Consider the following 26411-nt stretch of genomic DNA (forward strand, 5'->3'; position numbering starts at 1 on the left):
ATAACATCTACCTTTTTTATAGCCTTTGCACTTCAAAGAAGACTATAATCATTAGATCTTTCAAATCCAAACCGCTTAAATTCACTTTAGAAACGAGAATAGAGAGGTTAATGTGTGAACACTTTTAATACATTGAATATCACAGAAGAAATTGTATATAATAAAAACATCACTTGGAAATGACTGTAAAGCTGGAGGGTTCAAGATGTAATTCTCAACATTCATGCAATGTTTCAAATGAGAAGTCTAAAAAAAATCGTATCATAGATATCATAGAATTTACAGTGCAGAAGGAGGCCATTCGGCCCATCGCATCTGCACCAGCTCTTGGAAAGAGCACCCTATTTAAGCCCACACCTCCACCATATCCCTGGAATCCAGTAACCCCATCTAAACTAAGGGCAATTTAACATGGCTAATCCACCTAATCTGCACATTTTTGGACTGTGAGACGAAACCAGATCACCCAGAGGAAACCCACGCAGACACGTAGAGCACGTGCAGACTCCGCACAGACAGTGACCCAAGCCGGGAATCGAACCTGGGACCCTGGAGCTGTGAAGCTATAATGCTAACCACTATGCAACAGTGTTGCCCAAAAACTGCGCATCCTGGAAATCAGGAATAAAAACAGAACATGCTGTAAATGCTGAGCGTGTTTGGCAGCATCTGAGGAGAGGGAAGTAGAATTACAGTAGAATCAAATAAGATTTCCTCAGAATGTTTTCAGCACTTGTTCTTTCTATTTCAGATTAGAACGTATTTTAATCATGAATCAATTGACTTCAGATGCAGTGAATGGAGTTTACTTCAGGTCAAATAACAGACTGATACGTTGGTCAGCTGGTTCTTTGGTAGGGAAGTAGAGGATTTTGGAAATCTCCATAAAGGATCATGCTGTTTCGTTAGATTTAGAGTCAAATGAGGAAATAACTGAGACTTTATCCAGTAGGGATTAGCAGCTACTTAGGGTTGGGAAACCAGGACAGAAATATCATACATTGATTATCAATTCAACTAAATTGATGGGATCGCCAAAGAATTATGCTTGCACCTTAAAGACTTATTTCCTTTATTCCTTCTGCCATATGTTCTATCAAGTTGGTGATCAGGTCCATTGTAATACCGTTGTAGCGATAACGGTTTGCAACACAGAGAAATAATACAGAATGGTGAACGAAATTAGCAAAACAAATCAATTTTAATTGTGCAACGATAAATCGAAGTATGTGCGCTGATTTCAGACATTCCAGCTTTAAGAAATGAACAGTATTTTCATTGGACGTAATGTGCCTTGTTCACCAATCAGAAGCTGAGCTGTGATTGGGGATCCGGACTGCCCCCTTCACTACCCATCCACCATCGCGCACCATCAGACGCGGTGATGATTGGAGAGCGAGCAGCTCGGCAGCATTTGTCCACGAATTCACCGGCAATTTTACACAAAAATAGAAGATTTCGATGAAATAATCCGAGCGATTTCTAAAGCAACAGGTATTTGCAACATCGCAACTTTTCCAGGTTTAAAATATATTGATATAACTTTAAAAAGGATAATTGATGCACATTCTGAAATAAGGGGTATGTTTTTCGCTGGAAATGAGATATAAAATAGATTGGTTGCTAAAATGCCAATTATTTTACTGTGTATTCTCCTCGTGGAATCTGGTGTTTGGGCAGATTCGTTACTCGATTCCTGAAGAACTGCAACTGGGCGCCTTTGTTGGGAATATCGCAGATGATTTGGGTTTAGGTATAAAGCAGCTCTCGGCTCGCAGTTTTCGGATTGTACCCGGACCCAGGAAACAACATGTGGATATAAATTTGGACTCTGGCTTTTTATATCTCAAAGAGACAATTGACAGAGAAGAGATTTGCGGACCTAGTTTGAGTTGTGTGATATCCTTAGACTGTTTGCTTGAAAATCCTTTAAAGCTGTACCAGGTTTCAGTGGAGATTCTCGATGTGAATGACAATGCTCCCAGTTTTCCAAAGAGAAAAATACCCCTTGAAATCTCAGAGCGTTCTATCCCGGGAACGCGCTTTCCCCTCGAGACCGCGCATGATCCGGATATTGGACCAAACTCCTTGCAAACCTATGAGCTACTTCCGAACGATTTTTTTCACCTCGATGTACAGGTGAACGACGGGGTGGAAAGAATGCCAGTATTGGTGTTGCAGAGTTCATTGGATAGAGAAGCGGAATCCAGCCACACGTTAACGTTAATTGCCAAGGATGGCGGTGTCCCTGTGAGATCGGGCACGGCTCAGGTCTCAGTCATAGTAAAAGATGCGAACGACAACGCCCCTGTTTTCCCCCAGTCAGTTTATAGAATCACCCTATTGGAAACAGCATCCAGAGGAACGCGGGTAATCATGTTAAATGCCACTGACTTGGACGAAGGTCCCAATGGAGAGATAACGTACACGGTCGGTACACAAACCTCTGCGAGAGCTCGTGAATTGTTTGAAGTGGATTCCAAAACTGGTCAGATTCGAGTGGAAGGGAAATTAGATTATGAAGAAAACAAAACTTTTCGTATGAACATACAAGCAATGGACAAGGGTTCGGACGCAATGTTCGGGCATTGTGATGTTTTGGTGGATATTATTGATGTGAATGATAACGCACCTGAGGTGACGGTGAGGACTTTGTCCAGTATAGTTTCAGAAGATGCTCCACTTGGAACTGTAGTCGCTCTGTTCAGTGCAGCTGATAAAGATTCCGGGAGGAACGGACAGGTACAATGTGAAATTGGAAAGAAACTCCCCTTTAAACTAGATTCTTCTTTGAAGAATTATTATGAATTACTTGTTCAACATCCACTGGATCGTGAAAATACCTCCCAGTATGACGTCACTATAACATGCACAGATGCAGGAAATCCTCCTCTGACATCTAGGAAAACCATTCGGGTAGAGGTTTCAGATATAAATGACAATGTGCCACGGTTTACCCAGCCTTTCTACACAGTAACCGTCATGGAGAACAATGTTATTAGCGCTTCTATATTTTCCATTACAGCATTTGATCCAGATGTTGGACAGAACGCTCGACTAAAATACTCTATCCTGGACACACAAGTTCAGAATGCCTCGGCATCCACTTATATCTCTATTAACTCGGACAATGGCGCCATTTTCGCTCAGAGATCATTTGACTACGAGAAATTCAGAAGCTTTCAGGTCCAAGCTCAGGTCACGGACTCTGGGACACCACCACTGGTCAGTAATGTTTCAGTGAATGTTATTATCCTTGATCAGAATGACAATGTTCCAGTAATCGTGCACCCATTAGCCGAGTATGGCTCAACGGTAACAGAAACAATCTCCCGGTCTGCGGAGCCAGGCTACTTGGTTGCTAAGGTATCGGCTACTGATGCTGACGCCGGTCAGAACGCTCGCCTTTCTTATTCCATTTTTCAAGCTACCCAGCATAACCGTTTCACTATTTCAGCAGACACTGGGGAAATTTGGACTATCCGTCGACTTGGCATGAAAGATGCCTCTAAACAAAGGTTGGTGATTGTGGTAAAAGACAATGGAACACCATCACTTTCTGCCACAGTGACTATTATCTTATCCGATGTCGGTGGTGACACTGAAACATTCTCCAGCGTTAGTGAATCAACTGAATATCCTGGATTAACTCCTGATCTGAGCCTTTCCTTGGTCATAGCGTTAGGACTAATTTCTAGCATATTTCTCGTGGTTCTAATAATCCTCGCAGTGAAGGTTCATCGAAGCAGGAATGCTTTGGGTGCTCAGTATTGTTCTCTGAGTGTTTGCTGCTGCTTTGAAACAAGATATTCACTGAATGGAATGCGAAAGGCCAGTCGAAATCTTCAGATACCACCCAACTATGTTGAGGTATTCGGGGGTGATCCACTTTCTCAGAGTTTCCGCTACGCGTCATGTTCAACATTACAATCAACAAAGAGAGACTTCATAACCCCCAACACATGCAAGTCAGCTACATACAAAAATTATGTCCGGAGTGGGTCTATGAGGAATGAAAATCCGGGAATGATTAATTCTCAACATTACAGCATCGCTGGAAGCAACGAGGTGAGTTGCTTTTACAAAAGAATGTAAGATCTTCACAGATATTGTATTGACAGATATATTCGCTAAATTCTGCACCTTTAAATGAACGGGATGGAAATAATAGCTTAACTTTATCATTGACAGTTTTCTGCTCTATTTCCATTCCCAGTCAACAGCATTCTCGTTGCTGTGTTAAAGTATCTTTAGGGTGAATTAGCATTCTTATGTGATTATATGTAACGCATTGTCGAGCCAATTCAAATCATGTCGCACACTTTGTAAAGCTTTAAATGTGACTATCGTTTGAGAAACTAGAACGTGCTTATGTTGGTTCTAGGTGTCAGTTGAATATTGATCCTGTAACCACAGGAACATAGGACTTTGGAGCAGAAATAGGCACTTTGGCCTGCTTCCCGCATTCTTTAAGAGCATGCTTGAACTGGCTGTGGTCTCAACTGCACTTCCACCCGATCTGCAACCATAACTTCTGGATCCCTTGTTTATCATAAATCTACCGAAGTCAGAATTCATTAATCCAAGGACCTAACTTCTACTGCTTTCTGGGGAAAGAATTCCACGTACTAACGACCCTTTAAGAGAAATCATTTTCCCTCATCTCAATCTTAAAAGGCAAATTGGACGATCTTATTTGTAAACCATTTCTCATTAGTTCTACTTTCCCCACACTAGAAACAATCCCCCTGGGTATCCACTCCAACAAACCTCCTCGGGATCTTGTACGTTTGAATCCGGTCATCTCGCATTCTGTTAAACTCCAATGGATAAAGGGAAACCTGTTCAGCCTTTCTCCATAAAATAATGCCTTCTTTCCTGGAAATTGTCAAGTGAACTTGATCTGAACTGATTCGAATGGAATAGCATAGTTTTTCAAATAAGGAGGCCACAATTTTGCACAGCAATTCAGATTTGGTCTCACCAAGGCACTCTATGGCTGCAGTGAAACTTCCCTAGTTTTATATTCCATTCCACTTGCAATAAACAACAATATTCCATTTCCTCCCGCATCACTCGCTGTATTTGCGTCCTAGATTTTTCTGATTTATGTACCAGAACATCCACATCACTCGGTGCCACCAAGTTATGCAATCCCGATGTTCTATTTTTCCTGCCAAAGTTGACACGTTCACATTATGCTGCATTATTATTATTAGTATCTACCAAATTCTTGCCCACTATTTATTCCATCTATATTTCGATGCAGCGCATCTACTTCCTCTTGAAAACTTACTTTCCTACCTATTCTGGTGTAATTGGCAAATTCTATGTTACCATATTGGGCCCGGCTATCCATGTCATTGGTCTAGATTGTAAATAGTTCATGCTCCAGAACGGATGCCTGTGTCATTTCACTAGTACCAGATTGCCAATCAGAAGAAGCGCCATTTATTCCTGACATCCTTAATTAACAGAGCTACTCCACCATCGTTACTGAACTTCCTGTCTTTTCGAAATGTCAGGTACCATTCAATATTCAGCGCCAAGATTTAGTCACTTTGCACCATGTCTCCTCAATGGCTATTGGTGTTAACAATTCATCCATTTTTGAGAATGTTATGGGCATTCAGATGCAGAGTTTTTGACTCACTTTTTAAAATTTGCACGTTAACGTAATTTAATGCCTGGCCTTCTCTCTGGTGCACTTTAAGGTTTGTACGGGGTTGTGATGAACCCATTTGCTATTATAAATGGATAGGAAGATCTTAGAGTGGGACCCTAACTCAAAAGATTGTAACTCTCACTTTTAGTGCATTAACAGTGGAACAACAGAATCACAGGACCACTAATACATTTTAACAACAAAGAAATAACATTTATCAAACATGGAAAAATTGGAGTATAAAATAATAGTTTTTTCTGAGCCCCACGCCATCCACCGACCCCCCCCCCCCCCCCCCTCCCATTTTGACAAACACACACGGGTTTTTGGATTAACAAGGATTGCAACGTACACATTAATCTGCAGTGGCCTCATTAACACACAGTTTGTTTTAAACATACAATATGACTATGAGCAAATGCACTCTCCATTCTGAAACCCATGTGAATGTTTGTGGATGATTCCTGAGAATCCGCCACCCACTCCCCCCCCCCCCCAACGCCCGCAGATGACTGTCACGTGAGAGTTTCCAACCTCCCTCCACTTCCAAAAACACGTTTCAACGTAGTGTCTTAGAAGTATGTTTTCCTTTAGCAGTTTGATTTCCGCAATCCAGACCAGGTTTTCCAAATTATACTTTTAAACAAAGCTTCCACTCCACTTTTAACAGCTAACCCATTACAAGATTTTACACCAATCGTCTTTCGATTTCTTTCTCTTGACTGCTGTGCAAGCTGCGCCAAATTGTTTTAACTCTCCATTCCCTGACTGTGTGAAAACAGCATCAGACGTTTGATTCATCTTTGAAGGCTGCTGCCCCACTTTAAAACATGTTACTGCAACTGTGTCTTTTAACTCAGTGCAGTCTGTTTACTCTTTCTTCAATTCGTCTGAACGGTTCCTTGCTCTCTGTTCACTTATAGCCAGTCGTCTCAAACATTATTTCTGCCCGAATTCCCTGGTTAACAGGACTGTAACTTGTTCATTAGGAAGTCTGCCTCTTTGCAGCTGTTGAGTCTTTCTTCTGGCTGGGAGATGTTCATTCCAGAGTTCCTGTCTCCCCCTACAATCAAATTAGCTAAACTAGGACTTCTAGTGGCGGCCATGGAGACAGTGTTTCCACAGGGCAGCTCCGGAATGAAGGCATTGGTTTTGGCATTTTTCACCAGTGTATTGGATAGCTTCGGCAGAACGTGGAGCGGAAAGTGTAAGAGAAAAAAATCCCTCGTTTTACTGGCTATCTGACCCGGTATCAGACAGTGAAAGACCTGGCTCAGGAGTTGGAGGAGTGTTGTGGGTGCAGCACCAATTGTGAAAATGGCGGAGAAGGAAGAGTGATTGTCGGTGGTTAAGCCTCAGATGGAGCAATTGATGAACTTCATCAAGGAGGAATTTCTACAGCTGAGGATAGAGATGCACAGTGACTGGTCGAAGGCGATTGAGAGAGTAGTGGGGGCCATCTTGGATGGTTCACAGTGGATTCGGTTCGGCAGAACTGAAGGGGGACGATGCCGGATGCTAAAGGGAGGGGTGGAGGCATAAACCTCTGGTAAGAGATATGACCTGGAATGTCCTCAGGCTAATTGGACTGGCGAAGTCCCGGGTTTTTTGTAGACTTTAGGGGTTTGAGAACGGAAGTGATTTTCTTGCAGGAGATGCATCTCCGGGTGAAGTACCAGGTTAGGCTGAGGAAGGCACGAGTGGGACATGAATTTCACTCGGGTTTGATTCGAAGTCGAGCGGCTTTGCAGAGAGGTTACTTGGGGCGATTCCGGACTTAGATACGCACCAGCTGATCATGGGAGGGGATTTTAGCTATGTAATGGAGCCGACGGTCGACGGGTCGAGTGCCAAGTCGATAGAAAAGTCGTGGACGTTGAAGGAGCTGGGATGGTTTATGGAGAGCACGGGGATGGTGGATCCGTGGAGTTTCAGGAACTAGGGAGGGAGTACTCGTTCTCGCGCACGTGTATATAGTATACTCTAAAATTGATTTTTTTTTCGTGGTGAGTCAGGCGGTGCCGATGGGGGTAGTAGCGACGGAATATGCGGGAATTGTGATTTCCGACCACGCCAAATTTGCTGTATGTGAGGCCTAGTTTGGGCAGGTGCAGAGGCCGGGGTGGAGGTTGGATTCAGGACTTCTGGCGTGCAAGGCATTTGTGAAAACGTGAGAGTAGTGATTATAAATTATGTAGGACTTAATCAAAATGAAGAGATGTCGGTGACCACATGTTGGGAAGCACAGAAGGCGGTGGGCCGAGGTGACATTATTTTATTTTAGGCTCATTGAGTTCGAAGGAGGAGGGGGGAGCACAGGTGGTTGTTAGACGAGATAGTCGAGGTGGATAGGAGATTCTTGGTTGTGCCCATGCAATAGTTATTGGCAGAGAAGAAGAGGCTGCAAGGGCAGTTTGACAGGTTGATGATGGGCAAGGAGGTGGGGCAGCTGCGGAGGGCAAGGGGATGCACTATGAGCATGGAGAGAAAGCGAGTCATATGTTAGCCCACAAATTGCGGCATCAGGCAGCATCTAGGGAGATTTTAAAGGTAAGGGGGGTGGTTTCGGAGCCAGAAAAGGCAAATGAGGTGCTCAGGAGAGGCAGTGACGTAGTGTTAATGTCGTTGGTCGAGTAATAGAAAGTCCCAGGGTAATGTTCTGAGAACCTGGGTTCAAATTCACAGCAAATGGTGAAATTTGAAATTGATAAAATATCTGGAATTGAAAATGTCTAATGATGGCAGCAGGGTAGCATGGTGGTTAGCATAAATGCTTCACAGCTCCAGGGTCCCAGGTTCGATTCCCGGCTGGGTCACTGTCTGTGTGGAGTCTGCACGTCCTCCCCCTGTGTGCGTGGGTTTCCTCCGGGTGCTCCGGTTTCCTCCCACAGTCCAAAGATGTGCGGGTTAGGTGGATTGGCCATGCTAAATTGCCCGTAGTGCTAATAAAAGTAAGGTTAAGGTGGTGATCATGGCTCGGCACAACATTGAGGGCCGAAGGGCCTGTTCTGTGCTGTACTGTTCTATGTTCTATGATGACCATGAGACAATTCTCGATTGTCATAAAACCCCATCTGTTTCTCTAATGTCCTTCAGGGAAGGAAATCTACCATCCTTTCCTCGTCTGGCCTACACGTGATTCCAGTCCCACAGCAATGTGGTTGACTCTTAAATGCCCTCAGGGATGGACAATAAATGCTGGACCAGCCAGCGATGCCCACATGCCATGGACAAAATTTATAAAAAAACTACGATAAGTTGAGGCGCTGGAGAGGGTGGTGATGCCAGCAACATTGTCACAGGCGTCGATTTCTCTCATCCCGAAGACGAGGAAGGAGTTTGGGTCCCACAGGCCCATCTCTTTGGTGAACACAGATGTGAAAGTACTGGTGAAGGAGTTGACATGTAGGTTGGAGCGGTGTGTGTCAGGTGTGGTCGAGAAGAATCCAACAGATGTTTTGAAAAGTAGGCAGCTCTCCAGCAACATTAGAAGGCTGTTAAATATAGTTATGATTCCGTCAGGGGGGCGGTATCGGACTTTATTCTATCCATGGACGCGGAGAAGACCTTTGACTGGGTGGAGGTACCTGTTCGGAATTCTGGGTAGGTAAGGGTTTGGGCCAAAGTTTGTGGCGTGGGTGTATCTTTTGTATGCGTCCCTGTTGGCAAATGTGCGTATGAACGAGATGAGTTCAGGGTAATTAGGGTTACACAGGGGAACGAGGCAGGGGTGCCTGCTGTTGCCTTTGTCATTTGCACTGGCGATCGAGCCCTTGATGATGGTCTTTCAGGGGTCGGCCGAGTGGCGAGGGATTGTGAAGGGGGCAGGGAGCGCCAGGTGTCACTGTATGCAAACGACCTGTGCTGTTGTTTATTTTTCGGACCCATTGGAGAGTAGGGGCAGAATTATTACCCTGCTGGAGAGGTTTGTGGCCTGTTCCAGGAATAAGCTCAATCTAGAGAAGAGCGAGGTGTTTTCGCTGAATGAGGTAAGGCAGGGGGCCAATTTGGGGGCGCTATCATTTAAAGTGGCAGGAGAATTGTTTAAGTATTTGAGGATTCAGGTAATGCATGAGTGGGCCATGATGTATAGGGGGAACCTGACAGCATTAGTGAAGATTACGGGGGATCTCAAGAAGTGGGATACTTTGCACTTGGCGTTGGCAGGGAGGTTCAGGTGGTAAAGATTAACGCAATGCCATGGTTCTTGTTTTTCTTTCAGATCCTCATGGTCATTCTGCCGAACACTTTCTTCCAGAAAGTGGAGGCACTGATCCTGGAGGATATTTGAGCGGGGAAGGTTTCAAGGGTGAAGAGGGCTCTGTTGCATAGGCAGAGACAGAAAGGGTGGTTGGCGCTACCAATCCTGCTGTGTTATTACTGGGCTGCAAACGTGGTGAAGGTGAGGCATTGGTGGGTGGGGGGCGTGGCGGTTGCGAAGTGGATCAGGTTGGAGGAGGTGTCCTGCAGGGGGTCTCGTCTGAGAGCCCAGGTGATGGCGTTGTTGCTGTTGGGTTCGGGGCAGTATAGGCGGAGTCTGATTGTGCAGTCGGCGATGAGGATATGGAACCAGGTGAGACACTTCAACTTGGATACAATGTTTCTGTTGACGCCATTGTGTGGAAACCACTGGTTTAAGCCAATGGGGAGAGGGAGGCGAAGGACGGGGTGTATATGAAGTGGAGAGAGGCAGGGCTGGAGCAGGTGAGGGATATGTTCTCTGATGGGAGTTTGTGGGGCTCGATGGGCTGCGGGAGAGGTCTGATCTGGCCTCGGGCAGTGAGTTTAGGTATATGCAGGTGCGGGACTTCGTGCGAAAGGAGTGGCAGGACGTTCCCCAGGTTGCCAGAGTGCACATTGTTGGAGCAGTTGCTGCTCTCTGATTATTTGAGGGACGGTAGGATTGTGGATATATACAGATGGTGGAGGGACCAGGGCAAGGCACAGTTGCTGAGCATATAATGTAAGTGGGAGGGGGGGGGGGTGGGGAGGGAGATAGGTTGGGGACTCGGAGTGAGACAATGCGGCAGGTGAACACAACCTCCAACTGTGCGAGGATGAGCTTGATTCAGTTCAAGGTAGTACATATGGTACACATGACTCGGGCGAGGATGAGTGGGTTCTTCCAGGGGGCGACTGATGGGTGTCAGAAGTGTGGATGGGGTCCAGCGAATTTTACTCACATGTTCTGGGGCTGCGAGAAGCTGGAGAACTTTAGGGAGGTCGTGTTTGAGACGTTAGGCCAGGACAGTGGGGCTTTGGTCAGGTCAGACACTATGGTGGTGAACTTTGGGGTTTTGGTGGAGTCGGTGCTCCTGGAGGGAAAGAGGGCCGATGCAGTGGCCTTCACCTCTCTGATTACCCAGCAAAGTATCCTGTTGAATTGGAGTTTGGATACTTCGCCAGGGGTTGCTGCCAGGCTGGGTGACTTATACAACCTCCTCTGCTGGAGAAGATAAAGTTCACATTCAGGGGGTCAGAAGAAGGTTTCGAGGTGCGGTGGACGCAGTTCATGGCCTATTTGAGGAACTGTTCCTTTCAGGGGGGAATGGGAGGGAATAAACGGGAAAACTGTACAAACTGTTGATTATGCTTTGATGCTTTGGTGGTCTGTGTATTCCTTTAATGGTGTGTATGTTTACAATATAATATCTATTTTTTAAAAATAGCTAACCTAAAACCTGAAGGTTTATCTACCTTACAAGACCCCAGTTGCTAGGTAACACCCACAAATCGCTGCTGGCTCTCTTGCAATACCACTGGAATTTAACCAACCTCACACATATAAACACCTTTGTCCAGCATGAATCGAACTCTAGGTTTTATTCTTCTAGGCACAGAAACATTAAATTAAACCCACCTAAGCTACACATTAGTTCCAAAGTTTTCCAATACATATATAAATCCGTTAAAATCACCTTTGTTTTTTAAACAATTCCCCCTTTGAAAGGAATAAATCTTTAAAATCATAAAGATTTCCATACACAAGTTTTACATCCACTTCATACAAACATAACGTGACAAGTATTGAACCAAAGTAACTCATTATATCATACAAGTACAGTCGACTTAGTTCACAATAATTCATGTAATACAATATGATCACAATGATTTAACCAAAATGAAGACAGTCGTTTAACATCATCATCAGAATCTATACATGGTAACATTATCCGACGTGTTTATTTTTCTTCTGATTTCCAATTTTCAACTCAGAAAAGAATATTACATTTATGTCTACAGTGCAATCGTCCTTTTCATCACTTGTAGGCATAGATCTACTCTCAAGCCTACTTTCCAAATTCACATGCGATAAATTTGCATTTCGATTTAACACAGTCAAAATGTCATTTTCTTTGTTAACAGCTCTTTTCGTCTCTTGTCAAAATCTATTTAACCTGTTCCAATAATGTCGTTATGGTGCTTCTTAGGTTCTCTCAAAAGAGTATTGTACTCTTGCTTTGTTTGTTCTTTGAGATTTTTATGATCTTGTTGATTCACCCAGTTCCGTTTTCTTTTTAATTCAATTTGAACCATGTCAATTACTTCCTCTCTGTGAAGTTTCATAGTTCGTTCTAACCCGTTCACTCGTTTGCACAATTTTGGAACTATCTCAGTAGAGGTTTAATGGAGTTTGGCAAACTGTTCACTTGGCTTTCTTCCAGCAACGACATCCTGTGTAGTATCGCTGACCTGCACCGTTGAATTGGTGTCTCTGGTCATCCACATATAAACATCTTAACGCAGCATGACTGTAACTCTAGGTTTTACTCTTCCGAGCACATAAAAATTACATTAAACCCACTTAAAACTATGCCTTTTTCTCATGTTTACGAATGCAGCTATAAATTCCATCAAACTACCCATGTTTCCCCAACAATACATACTGTCCCTTCCTGCCACACTCTAGTTGTCATTACCCAAATTGCAACCTTGCTCTATTTCCTCGTTGTTTTTCTTAGGTTTGTCATATCTCCTTGTACACGATTCTCCCTGAAAACTGTTTAACTTTGTCTAATTAGTCTGAGTGAAATTGAAGCCTCTGAATTCAAAAAGACACAATGTGCTCATGGAATATGTCAAGCTTCGATCCTGGATTTGAAATGTGATCAGCATATGTTAAAATGGAGCCCAGACTTTCATAACCAAGATCAGTGTTGTAATTATAATAGGAGTTTGGATTGGTAAATCACCATAACATGAACAAAATGAAGGGTGGCACAGTGCACAATGTCTAACACAGCTGCCTCACAGCACCAGGGACCGGTTCGATCCCGACATTGGGCAGCTGTCTATGTGGAGGCTGCACATTCTCCCCGTGTCTGCGTGGGTTTCCTCCAGGGCTCCGGTTTCCTCCCACAGTCCAAAGATGTGCAGGTTAGGTGGATTGGCCCTGCTAAATTGCCACTTTGTGTTCAAAGGTTAGATGGGGTTACGGGTTTGCGGGGAAGTGGGAGTATGCAGGGTGCTCTTTCAGAGGATTGGTGTGGGATTGATGGGCCGAATGGACTCCTTACGGACTGTAAGGATTCTATGATTCTCTGAAATCTGCAGTTAGACCTACAAATGTTTTCAGAGTCAGCTGTATGACCTAACGACAACAAGCCAGTTTCAATATTCAAAAAAGCATTGTCAAACAAAACTGTGATTGACATCAAGTACACCTACAATCCACACTGAGAAACATTTCTGGAAGACTCGCACAATGGCACAAGTGATAGCACAGATATCCAAAAGAAGTATTTTCGAAATAATAGGCTGCATCATAAAATATAATACTTTGTCTGGTACGTAAGCGATGGAAGGTATTGTTTATTTAGATTTTCGATGGATATGTGGCATCAGTCCAAAAGTACAAAGAGCCTGTTAATACTACCATTATGGAATGGATAATGTTAATAATGGCAAAGGTAGGATAGCAGAATGTGCTAATAGGAAAAGAGAGGGCAGTACTCAGTGAGCGCAAACTGAACAACATGGGACAATGGCCATGCGTGGGAGGGAAGGGGGGGGGGGGTTGTTGGCAGAAGCCAGGAGATAAAAGAGGGCTGTCACGATGGAGGGGAGAGTTCCCAGTCTGAAGTTGTTGAACCTAATATTGAGTCCAGAAGGCTATCAAGTGCCGAAACGGATGATGGGATGTTGTTCCCACAATTTGCGTTGGGCTTTACTGGAGCAGTGCAGCAGGCCAAGGATGGATGTGTGGGCACGAGAGCAAGATGCTGCATTGGAATGGCCAGTGACTAGAGGATGGCGATCATCCTTATGGATGGAGCAAAGGAGTTCTGCAAAGTGATCATCCAGTCTGCATTTAGTTTCCACAATGTGGAGGAGACCGCATGGAGGACACCACTTACAGTGGATCCAAGTGGAAGATTGGGTGGCGCATGGCTGAGGATATAATTGTCCATCGACAGTCACGTTTCTAGACTAGAGCAATCATGTTTAATAGTTTAATGGATGCCTGTGGTTTATAAGTCAAAGAGCACATTAGTATATTGTTAGCTGGAGATCTGGAAAAGAAGGGAGGCTTATCGAAGTCTCAGTTAATCCAATTGACGATATTTCTGTGAATGGCAGTTAAATGATTTTGTTAACTCTCAACAAGAAAGGGAATTCCGGTGGCGTGGGCGTGCAGGGCTCCCGCCGGTGGCCTTGAGTCGCGGCGTTTTCGGGGACATCCCCGAGTCCAACGCACCCACCCCCCCCTACCGTCGGCCTTTGGGGCCGGCGCGAGCAGCCAGCGGGGCCGGTTAAAAACCGGTGAAGAACCCCCGCGCGGGTGTCGGGCAGCGGAGGCTGAGGCCCTGGGTCCAGCGCGGCGTCGAGGACAGAGTAGCGGGGGCGGAGCTACGTGGAGGCCGAGGAGGCAAGCCCGAGTCCAGGGCACAATGTAAGTGGGGTGTCCCACATCGATGGCTCCCACCTAGGAGGAAGAAAGAAGGCTGAAGCCTGGTCCCACGGGAGCTCTGGATGAATGCAGAGGAGAAGGAAAGAAAGTTGGAGATTTAAAGAAGCTTGGTGAAGTTTTTTTTCCTCCCCTTTTTAAAAAAAAAGAATAATTCAGATTGATAAAGGACAGAAGGGTGGAGGGAGGGAGAGGAGAAGAGAAAGAAAGTAAAAGACAATAAGCCGCTAAAGGATGCAAAAAGCAGCGTCGAAGAAAGGAGGAAACGTGGGGTCGCCAGTGCTGAAGGAGAAGACAATGAAAAGTGGTGACAGGATGGTGGAAGCCGAACTGCAAAGCGGGGCCGCACTACTTACATTGGAGAAGATGACCGAGGTGATGGTGGTTAGCTGGAAGAACAGTTTGCGAGGCACATGGAGGCCTTGAGAAAGGAGACGGCAGTCGCCTTGAAGTCACTGGTGAAGGAGGCAATCACCCCGATGGAGGTGGCGGTAGCAATGGCATTGGCTGAGGTGAGAGAGCAGGGCGAGAAGATGAAAGTAGTGGAGGAAGCCATGTCACGATACAGCGACCAGTTCACCTCGATGGGAGAAAAGTTGCGGAGGGTTGTGGAGGTTAATAGAGGACTCCGAGCACAAGCTGGAAGACTTGGAAAACCGCTCAAGGTGGCATAAATAGAGAATTTTGGGCTTACACGAAGGGACAGAGGGTCCAAGGCCAACACAATACTTCGCTAAGAAATTGGCGGAGCTGATGGGGGAGGGTGAGAATCCCTCCAGGTTCGAACTAGACCGAGCCCATCGGTCATTAAGGCCGAAGTCCAAAGTGAATGAGCTGCCAAGGGCAGTAATTATCTGCTTCCATAGGTTTTGCATGAAGGAGAAGGTTAAACTGGGCGAAGCAGAAGCGGGAGGTGCTATGGGATGGTACTACGGTCTGGATCTACCAGGACTTGATGGTGGAGTTGGCAAAAAGAGGAGCGGCGTTTGGGCGATTGAAGGTGACGTTGTACAAGAAGGGGGTGCGATTTGGTATGGAGTACCCAGCGAAGTTGAGGGTAACGTATAATGGCAAAGACTTTTACTTTGAGACAGCGGATGCGGCTGAGGCGTTCGTGAAGGCAGAGCCTTGGGACAGACATGAAGAGCGGAACTGGAAGAGAGACTGTCGACTGTGTTTCAACAGCGGGAAAATGTATAAATATTATAACTTTTTTTATTTACGGATTTGTATTGTAATTTACTTCTCTTTGCAGTGTTATAGAGTTCAACATAATGGTGGGTCGATGGGCGTTCTGTGTTCCAATGGTTAAACGTTATGTTAGTGAATTGTAGGGGTTGGATTGTCGGGTTTGTTTTGTTTATTTCTCTAGGACTGGGTGGAAGGGGATGATTTGTCTTGGCGGGGGGATACCACCCGCACTAGCTAGCTAAAGTCAGGTAGTGAAGGGAGTGAAGGCGAGAGGAGGGCTGCGGACGTTGGAGCCTGGATAGCAGGCTTAAATGGGCCTACGAGGCGAGTAGAAGGGGGGGAAGGGACGGATGCCGGGGGATGTTGTTTCAGGGGGATATGTAGGAGGAGTTTTTGGGAGCGGGGAAGGAGTTCGATGTTAGCAATGGAGAGGGGCGGATCAGGCTTATGGGGCAGGGCCCGGCGGTATGATGATGGTGGATAAGAAAGGTGGGGGGGTGGTGAGAGACCCCCAGTAAGGATAGTCACGTGGAACGTGAGAGGGCTAGGAGGTCAAGGGTGCTTGCGCATCTTAAAAGTCTGAAAGCTGAGGCGGCAATGCTGCAGGAGACTCACTTGAGGGTGAAAGACCAGGTGAGACTTAAAAAGGGTTGGGTTAGTCAAATGTTTCACTCTGGATTTGATGGAAGCGCTCGAGGGGTAGCGGTGTTTGTCAGCAAAAGGGTACACTTCCAGATAGAAACGGTGGTGGCAGATCAGGGGTGTAGATTTGTGATTGTGGCAGGGGCGCTGGAGGGGAGATTAGTGGCGCTGGTAAGTGTATACGGTCCCAACTGGGACGATGTGGGATTTGCAAGGAAGGTGTTTGGAGCCATTCCCGACACACGAGCTGATTGTGGGGGGGGGGGGACTGGAACTTGGTGCCGGAGCCAAGGTTGGACAGATCACGGCCGCGCTCACTAGTCCCATCAGGGGGGGCAAAGGCGCTGGCTGGGTTAATGGTAGAAATGGGAGGGGAGGACCCTTGGAGGTCCCTCCACCCAGAGGAACGGGAGTACTCGTTTTTTTCAGCTGTCCATAGGGTATACTCGCGGATTTACTTTTTTGTGGTGGGAAAGGCTTTGTTGGCTGGCGTCAAAGGGTCGGAATACTCTACAATTGCTGTTTCAGATCACACGCTACATTGGGTGGATATGGTGCTGGAGAAGGGGGTAGCGCAGAGGCCGGGGTGGAAACTGGATGTGGGGCTTTTGGGGAACCAAGTATTCTGTGAAAAAATTGAAAAGGTAATTAAGGAATATGTAAGATTAACCTCTACGGGTGAGGTGTCGAAGGCAGTCGTCTGGGAGGCTCTAAAGGCGGTAGTGAGGGGTGAGGTAATTTCGTTTAAGGCCAGCGTGGACAAAGAGGAGAGGTTGGTGCGGCAGAGGCTAATAGATGAGAGGCAGATAGGAGTTGTGCAGAGGATGGAGACCCAGCGATGCTGGGAAAGAGGAAGGAACTACAGACGAGCTTCAACCGACTATCCACCAGGAACTCGGTGCGCCAACTGAGACAAGCGAGGGGTGCAGTCTATGAACATGAAGACAAGGTGGGAGTATGTTAGCAGGTCAGCTCCGGAAGGAGGTAGCAGCAAGGGAAATTCTTCAAGTAAGGGATAGGGCCACGAAGTTGGTGGTGGCTCTGGAGCTGATTAACAAGGTTTTTGAGGAATTTTACGAGAGGTTGTACAGGTCAGACCCACCTGGGGGAGATCGTGAGATGCTGGAATTTCTAGATGGGTTGGAGTGCCCGAGGCTCGGGGAGGCGGACAGGGCTTCATTAGAAGGAGCAATACTGGAGCAGGAGATAAAGAATGCGATTGGGAGGATGCAGTCGGGGAAGGTGGCAGGGCCAGATGGGTTTCCGGTGGAAAATTACAAAAACTGTAAGGATAAATTAGCACCCCTGATGGTGGGGATGTTTGAAGAGGCGATAGGGAAGTGAGTGCTGCCGGAATCCTTGGGGCAGGCATCGATTTCACTGTTGCTTAAAAAGGATAAGGATCCGACAGAGTGTGGGTCGTATAAGCCCATATCACTTCTGAATGTGGACGCAAAGGTATTGACGAAGGTACTGGCGGGTAGGCTGGAGGGGTGCCTCCCGAAGATGATAGGTGAGGATCAGACAGGGTTCGTGAAAGGGAGGCAGCTGTTTTCGAATATTAGGAGCGTTTTGAACGTCGTTATGGCATCGGCGGAAGGGAAGGAAACAGAGCTGGTTGTGGTATTGGATGCCGAGAAGGCGTTTGTTCGGGTGGAATGGGGGTACCTGATGGCAGCGCTGAAGAGGTTTGGGATTGGACAATGATTGGCGAACTGGGTAAAGTTATTATATAAGGAGCCGAAGGCGAGTGTCCGCATGAACAATATCAGTTTGAGATACTTTTCTATCCACCGTGGTACAAGGCAGGGATGACCTCTGCGCCCCCCCCCCCCCTGCTGTTTGCACTTGCGATTGAGTCGTTGGCCGTCGCATTAAGAAGTTCGGGAGCATGGAAAGGCATAGTAGGGGGGGGGGGGTAGAGCATAGGGTGTCCTTGTATGCCGACGACTTGCAACTACATGTGTCGAAGCCAAGTGCGTCGATAGGAGGAATATTTGAGTTGCTGCAGGTATTTGAGTCTTTCTCGGGGTACAAGCTGAACTTGGACAAGAGTGAGTATTTTGTCGTGTGTCAGCCGGGGGTGGGGACAGGGGTGGGGGGGCTGCCATTCCGTAGGGCAGGGACCCACTTTAGGTATTTGGGGTGCAGGTTGCCCGGGACTGGGGAAGGCTTCGCAGATACAACATCACTAGTTTGGTGGGGAGAGTGAAAGCCGACCTGGCGAGCTGGGATGGTCTCCCTCTTGCACTGGCGGGTCGGGTGCAGGTGGTTAAAATGAATGTGTTGCCACGATTTCTGTTTATTTTTCAATGCCTACCGATTTTCCTGCCAAAGTCTTTTTTCAGGGAGATTGAGGCAAGGACTACCTCGTTTATATGTGGAGGGAAGGTGGCCAGAGAGAGAAAGGTGCTGCTACAGAGGGGAAGGCAGGCAGGGGTTTGGGTCTCCCGAACCTGATGTACTACTACTAGGCGGCGAATGTGGAGAAGGTGCGGAGCTGGGTCAGAGGGGTTGATTCCCAGTGGATCAGAATGGAGGAGAGTTTGTGCAGGGAGATGGGCTGAACGCACTAGCAACGACCCCTTTCCCGATAGCTCCGGGGAAATACTCAGGGAGTCCCGTAATAGTAGCTTCATTGAAAATCTGGAGGCAGTTTCGCCAACATTTCGGGTTGGGGGCAGGGTCGAGGGAAATGCCGATTCGGGAGAACCACAGATTTGAGCCAGGGAGGTAGGACGGAAGCTTTCGGAAATGGGCAGAGAAGGGGATTAAGACCCTAAAAGATTTGTTTCTTCGGGGTCGATTTGCGGGATTGAGAGATCTGGAAGCGAAGTATGGGCTGGAGCAGGGAGAAGTGTTTAGACATATGCAGGTTCGGGACTTTGCCAGGAAGGAGACACAGAGCTTCCCAGAGGAACCGGCCTCCACGTTGTTAGAGGAGGTGCTGGCGGCAAGGGGACTGGACAAGGGGACAGTGTCAGCGGTATACGGAGCTACGTTGGAAAAGGATAAGGCACCACTGAAGAGGATCAAAGCAAAATGGGAGGAAGAGTTGGGAGAGGTTACAGAGGAGAAGGTCTAGTGTGAGGAGTGAATACTTCCACCTCGTGTGCGATGTTGGGGCTGATACAGCTAAAGGTGATGTACAGGGCACACCTCACGAGGGCGAGGATGAGCCGGTTCTTTGAAGGGGTAGAAGATGTGTGTGAATGTTGCGGGGTGGGGGGGGGGCGCCAATCACGTTCATATGTTTTGGTCCTGTCCAAAGCTTGGGGAGTACTGGAAGGAGGCATTTAGGGTAATTTACAAGGTGGTGCATGTGAAACTTGACCTGGGTCCCCGGGAGGCCTTATTCGGGGTGTCAGACCAGCCAGGGTTAGAAACGGGTGCAGAGGCAGAAAACATAGCCTTCGCCTCGTTGATCGCTTGAAGGCGGATCACGCTCAGATGGAGAGTGGCCTCTCCACCCTGTGCCCTGGCATGGCGAGGGGACCTGTTAGAATACGTGACCCTTGAGAAGGTTAAGTTCGAACTGAGGGGAAGCTCGGAGGGGTTCTACAAGTCATGGGCACTATTTATTATGCACTTTCAAGAACTGGATAATGTCGAACATTAGTGGCGGGGGGGCGGATGGGTGGGTTGGGGGAAGGTTATGTTATGTTAAGGGTATGTTAAAGATGGCTGTGGGTAATCCCTGATTCATTTTTTTTGTCATTGTTTCTGTTAACATGCGGCCTGATGTCTGGGCATGGTGGGAGGATGGGATCGTTGTTACTGTTATGGGGTTTGAGATAGTTGTTGTTGATTATTGATTGTTGTTGGGTGTAAATTCGGGAGAAAAATTGTGAAAAAGGAGAATAAAATATTTCAATAAATACCTTTCAACAAGACCAAAAAAATTGGGGTTGGAAAGCCATGACGCAATAATCATATATATAAATAGTTCAACGACTTGTGACCAGTAATGGACTCGTATTTAGGGACTGATTGTTTTATTTTATATTATGTTTTCTACCGGCAATTTTATACAAAAATAGAAGATTTCAATTAAATAATCCGAGCGATTCCTAAAACAATCAGGTATTTGTTACATAGCAGTTGTTCCGGGATTAAAATATGTCGATATAACTGAAAAAGGATAATTGATGATACGGGCATGTTCTGAAACAAGGATAATGTTTTTTCGCTGGAAATGAGATATAAAATCTATTGGTTGATAAAATGCACATTATTTTACTGTATATTCTCCTCGTGGAATCTGGTGTGTGGGCAGATTCGTTACTCGATTCCTGAAGAACTGCAGCTGGGCGCCTTTGTTGGGAATATCGCAGATGATTTGGATTTAGATATAAAGCAGCTCTCGGCTCGCAGTTTTCGCATTGTACCCGGGCCCAGGAAACAATATGTGGATATAAATTTGGACACTGGCTTTTTATTTGTCAAGGAGACAATTGACAGAGAAGAGATTTGCGGACTAAGTTTGAGTTGTGTGATATCCTTGGACTTTTTGCTTGAAAATCCCTTTAAGGTGCACCAGGTTTCAGTGGAGATTCTCGATGTGAATGACAATGCTCCCAGTTTCCCCAAAGAAGGCTTCGGCCTTGAAATCTCAGAGCTTTCCACTCCAGGAACGCGCTTTCAACTCGAGTCAGCGCACGATCCGGATATTGGAACAAACTCCTTACAAACCTATGAACTCCTTCAAAATGATTATTTTATTCTGGATGTACAGGTGCGCAATGGGGTTGAAAAATTGCCAGTATTGGTGTTGCAGAGTTCCTTGGACAGAGAAGAGGAATCCAGCCACATGTTAACGTTAATCGCCAAGGATCGTGGGGTCCCTGTTAGATCCGGCACGGCTCAGGTCTCAATAATAGTAAAAGATGCGAACGACAACGCACCTGTTTTTCTTCAGTCAGTGTATAGAGTCACCCTATTAGAAACAACAGCCGCAGGAACGGGGGTAATCAGATTAAATGCCACTGACTTGGATAATGGTCCCAATGGAGAGATAACGTACTCGCTCAGTGGCCACACTTCTGCGAGGGCTCGGGAATTGTTTGAAGTGGATTCAAATACTGGTGAAATCATATTGAAAGGGCAACTGGACTATGAAGAGGTAAAAACCTTTAGCTTTAGCATAAAAGCAATGGACAAGGGTTCAGAGGCAATGTTCGGGCACTGTGATGTTTTGGTGGATATTATAGATGTGAATGATAACGCACCTGAGGTGACATTGACAACCTTGTTCAGTACAGTTTCAGAAGATGCTCCAGTTGGAACTGTAGTCGCTCTGTTCAGTGCAACAGATAAAGATTCGGGGAGCAACGGGCAGGTACAATGTCAAATTTCAAAGAAACTCCCCTTTAAACTAGATTCTTCCGTGAAGAATTATTATGGATCACTTGTTCAATATCTGCTGGATCGTGAAAATGCCTCCCAGTATGACGTCACTATAACATGCACGGATGCAGGAAATCCTCCTCTGACATCCAGGAAAACCATTCGGGTAGAGGTTTCAGATATAAATGACAATGTGCCACGGTTTACCCAGTCTTTATACACAGCAAACGTCATGGAGAACAATGTTATTGGCGCTTCCATACTTTCCATTACAGCCTTTGACCCCGATATTGGACAGAACGCTCGACTAAAATACTCTATCCTGGAGACACAAGTTCAGAATCCCTCGGCATCCACTTACGTCTCTATTAATTCGGAGACCGGAGTGCTTGTCGCTCACAGATCGTTTGACTACGAGAAATTGACAAACTTTCAGGTCCAAGTTCAAGTCATGGACTTTGGAACCCCACCACTCGCCAGTAATGTTTCAGTGAATGTTATTATCCCTGATCAGAATGACAATGTTCCAGTGATCGTGGACCCATTAGCCGAGCATGGCTCAACGGTAACAGAGACAATATCCAGATTTGCTGAACCAGGCTACTTGGTTGCTCAGGTATCGGCCACTGATCCTGACGCCGGTCAGAACGCGCGCCTTTCTTATTCCATTTTTCAAGCTACCCAGCATAACCTTTTTACTATTTCAGCAGACACTGGGGAAATTTGGACTATCCGTCGTATTGAGAATAAAGATTCGTCTAAGCAAAGGTTGGTGATTGTGGTCAAAGACAATGGAACACCATCACTTTCTGCCACAGTGACCATCATCTTATCTGTGGTCGGCGGTGACACTGAAGCATTCTCCAGCGTCAGTGAATCATCTGAAGAGCCAGGATTCACTCCAGATCTGAGCCTTTCTTTGGTAATAGCGTTGGGAGTCGTTTCTATCATTTTTCTCGTGATTTTAATTATCCTCGCTGTGAAGGTTCATCAAAGCAGAAATACTATAGGGGGTCAGTATTGTCCTCTGGGTGCTTGTTGCTGCTTTGAAATAAGACGTTCACCGAATGGTATTCAGAAGGCAAGCACAAACCTTCAGATGCCACCCAACTATATCGAAGTATTCGGGGGTGATCCACTTTCTCAGAGTTTGCGCTATGAGTCATGTTCAACATTGCAGTTAACAAAGAGAGACTTCATAACCGCCAACACATGCAGGTCATCTACAGAAAAAGATTATGTCCAGAATGAATCTATGAGGAATGAAAATCCGGGAACGATTAATTCTCAACATCACAGCAAGCCTGTACACACTGAGGTGAGATGTTTTCGAACTTGCGAAATTTTTTGAAATGAACAGGGTGGAATTTGAGACTGCACTTTTCCTATTTCCTGTCGTCATCTATGCGCCATTGCTCTCTCGTGGTCTCTTCTAGCATATATATGCATTTTTCTCCAATTATATGTAACGTACTTTCCTGTCACACACTATTATAAGGTGCGTTGAGGAAGTCCGTGCTCTCTGCTTGAACTTTCTCAACCCACTGGAGTGTATTTGAATATATAGTGGTTGTGGACTTTATCACAGGCACTGTAAACGTTTAAACTGTAAACTATCCTATGACGGATTTTATACATACACTAAACCGTGCAAGTATTGAATACTTAGTTGGTAGCAGAATAGCATTTCCAGACACATACTTTAAACCAATATGTTAGTTCCTAGTTGTCACAGCCTTAGCTGCGCAGTCCTAATTACCTAATAGCAGAATGTTTCTGAATGTCAGAGCGTTCTAAATTGATCAAATTCTTTTCCAAAATTAACTTCAGAGAAGCTTGTGAAAATCTATCTTTCGCTCTATTCATTACAAGGTTTAAAAATATCCAATTTGAATTGCTTTAGTGTCAACACAGAATGTATCTCATGAATCTTCGAATTGATATTTAGAGAGCTGTGAACGAAGAATTGTTCACGTATGGAAACGTGTGAACATAAATGTCCCTGCTTGGGACAGGCTGAAGGTGAGACCATCATTCACCTCCAGTGACTTGATTTGCTCTCATTTCGCTGTAACGTTATGATCGTAATGTTGTTTCTACAACAGCAAAACTGGAGATGTCGATTTCATACAATTAGTCTGGTTGTAATTCAAGCCCCTCCATTATGACAAAAAGGGAAATATGCAACATGCCAATCTTCGCCATTGTCTTGAAATTTCATCAGCACATGTTAAAACTTCAGCCCACAATTGCGCCCAACTGAGAGCAAGTTGTATAATTAGAACGGGAGCTTTTTATGTTTGGTAAATCAATACAACACAAGCATAATGCTGTGGTTATTTAGACCGGATAACGTGTTTTAAAGGTCTCTAAATGGAGCAGCTGGGGATCTAAGGACAACTACTCTGTTACAATTTTCAAAAAAGGAGAGAACTATACTGGTGATAACGTACCAGTCAGATAAATATCATCTAATTTGTGTTCACAACTCTGAACCTTTCGACTAATGTACAAATGACAACAGGAAGCGTAGTCATCATGAGACGCTTTTAGAAATGATAGGCTGCACCCTAAAAATTTAACATAATACTTTCAGAGGCAGCTAAACAAGATAACCTGTCGTTTGCTGAGATTCTCAACACAAATTTGCCAACAGCACCATTATTCAAGAAAGGATAAACCAGGAAACTATAGGTCACTCAGTCTACCCTCATTGGTGGGGATACTATTGCAGCGGTTGTGAGAGATAGAATTAATCTGCATTTGGCGAATCATGGATTAATCAAGAACAACAGGATGGTTTTGGTAAGGGAAGGTCATATCTGACCAAGTTGATTGCATTTTTCGAAGGGGTCACCAGATGTTTATATGAGGGAAATGAATTTGACGTAGTCTACTTGGACCTCACTTTTGATAAAGTCAACCATGGGAGCCTGATAGCGAATGGAAGAGCCTCTGGGGTCCAAGAAAATTTGGCAACTATGATCCAAAATTGGATGAGTGGCTGGAATCAAAGGTGTGCAGTTGAGGGCTGTTTTTCTGACTGAAATCTTTGAACCACCGGGAGCGTAAAGAGATCAGTGTTGGGGCCCTTGCTGTTTTGGGATGAGATAAATGATTTAGACTTGGATGGAGGAAGGTTGATCAGTAAGTTCGCAGATGATACAACAATTGGTGAGGTGGTGAATAGTGAGGAGGATAGCCTTAGATTACAGGAGGATCGAGATAGGCTGGTCAGATGGGATGATCGGTGGCAAATTGAATTCAATGCGAATACGTGTAAGGCGATGCACTTGGACAGGACAAACAAAGCAAGGGAATAGAAGATGTCAGGCAGGGAACCACTGGAGATCAGAGGGACTTTGGCGTTCATGTACACCTGTCGTTAAGGCAGCAGGGCAGGTGGTTAAAGTGGTTAAGAAGGCTCGTGGTGTATTTGTCTTTATTAGCCGAGGAATAGAAATTACGAGCTACGAGGTTATGCTGGAACTGTATAAAACAGAGATTCGGCACAGCGAGAATATTGTGTACAATTCTGGAATCCACAATATAGGAGGGATGTGATAGCATGGGAAATGGTGCAGAAGGGTTTACTAGGATGTCGCCTGGGCAGGAGAGTTTTAACTAGTAAGAGGGTTTGGATAGACTGGGGCTGGTTGCCGTGGAGCGGAGAAGACTGAGTGGGGACATGGTTGAGATGTATAAAGATATGAGGTGCATAGATAGAGTAGACAGGAATACGTTTTTCCCTTTGGGAAAGGGGTCGATGACCAGGAGGCATAGATTTAAGGAAGGGAGCAGGAGGTTTAGAAGGGATGCGAGGAAATGCATTTTCACCCACATGGTAGTGGGGGTATGGGACTCACTGACTGAAAAATCGTGGAGGCGGAGACCTTCATAACTTTAAAGAAGTTTTAGGTGAGCTCTTGCGATGCTAAGGCATGCAAGGCAATGCGCCAAGTGTTGAAAAAGAGGACAAGAATACTTAGATGTTTGTTTCTGACGTGCACTGATGCAAAGGGCTGAAGAGTATTTTATGTGCTGTAACTTGTATGATTCTGTGATTCTTTGACATCTGCCCTGCCACCTTCAATGATCTCTGCACATATAAAGTCAGACCCCTCTGCTCCTGTGCCATTTTCAAAATGTCACGCTTTATTTTATATTGGTTCTCCATGTTGTTCTGAGCAAAATGTATCAACTTATTATTCTCTGCATTAAACTTCATTTGTCGCCTATCTACCCACTCCACCAACATAGCTATGGCCTTCTGACGTTCTACACTGTCTTCTTCACAGTTTACAATAATTACAAGTTCTGTATCGTCCGCAAACCTTCAAACTGCCCCCTGCAGGTCAAGGCCTCGACACTTAATATAAAGCAGGAAAAGCAAGGGTCCAATATTGACCCTGGGGAACACCACCACAAAACTTCCACCAGCCTGAAAAATATTCATTAACCATTACTCGATTCTTCCTATTATTAAACCAATTTTGTGTCATGTTGGTACTGTCCCTTTCATTCCGTGAGCCATCACATTTTTCACAAGTCCGTTGTGAAAAGTATGGAATGCTTTCTCAAATTCCAAGGCAACCATATCAACAGCAGCACCCTTATAGAATATTTCTGGTACCTCCTCAAACACTCCAGTAAGTTGAC

At 45.5% G+C, this 26411-nt stretch overlaps 1 protein-coding gene across 12 annotated transcripts in view; it reads left to right on the forward strand.

Annotated features, from left to right (window-relative positions):
* LOC119965489 (protocadherin-10-like) overlaps positions 1 to 26411 on the forward strand; it is a 631779-nt gene that overhangs the window by 411653 nt on the left and 193715 nt on the right. The window contains exon 1 of one of the 12 annotated variants that reach the window (XM_038796319.1): positions 1389 to 4068. The exons of 10 other annotated variants lie outside the window; for them this stretch is intronic. In XM_038796319.1, the coding sequence (XP_038652247.1) occupies positions 1600 to 4068 (2469 nt within the window). In that variant the 5' untranslated portion in view covers positions 1389 to 1599. Of the gene's footprint in view, positions 1 to 1388; positions 4069 to 20601; positions 23071 to 26411 lie in introns of those variants that run through there. One more of the 12 variants, XM_038796321.1, reaches the window with a different exon arrangement.

Source organism: Scyliorhinus canicula, chromosome 4 (genome assembly GCF_902713615.1).
Source record: "Scyliorhinus canicula chromosome 4, sScyCan1.1, whole genome shotgun sequence".
NCBI lineage: Eukaryota > Metazoa > Chordata > Chondrichthyes > Carcharhiniformes > Scyliorhinidae > Scyliorhinus > Scyliorhinus canicula.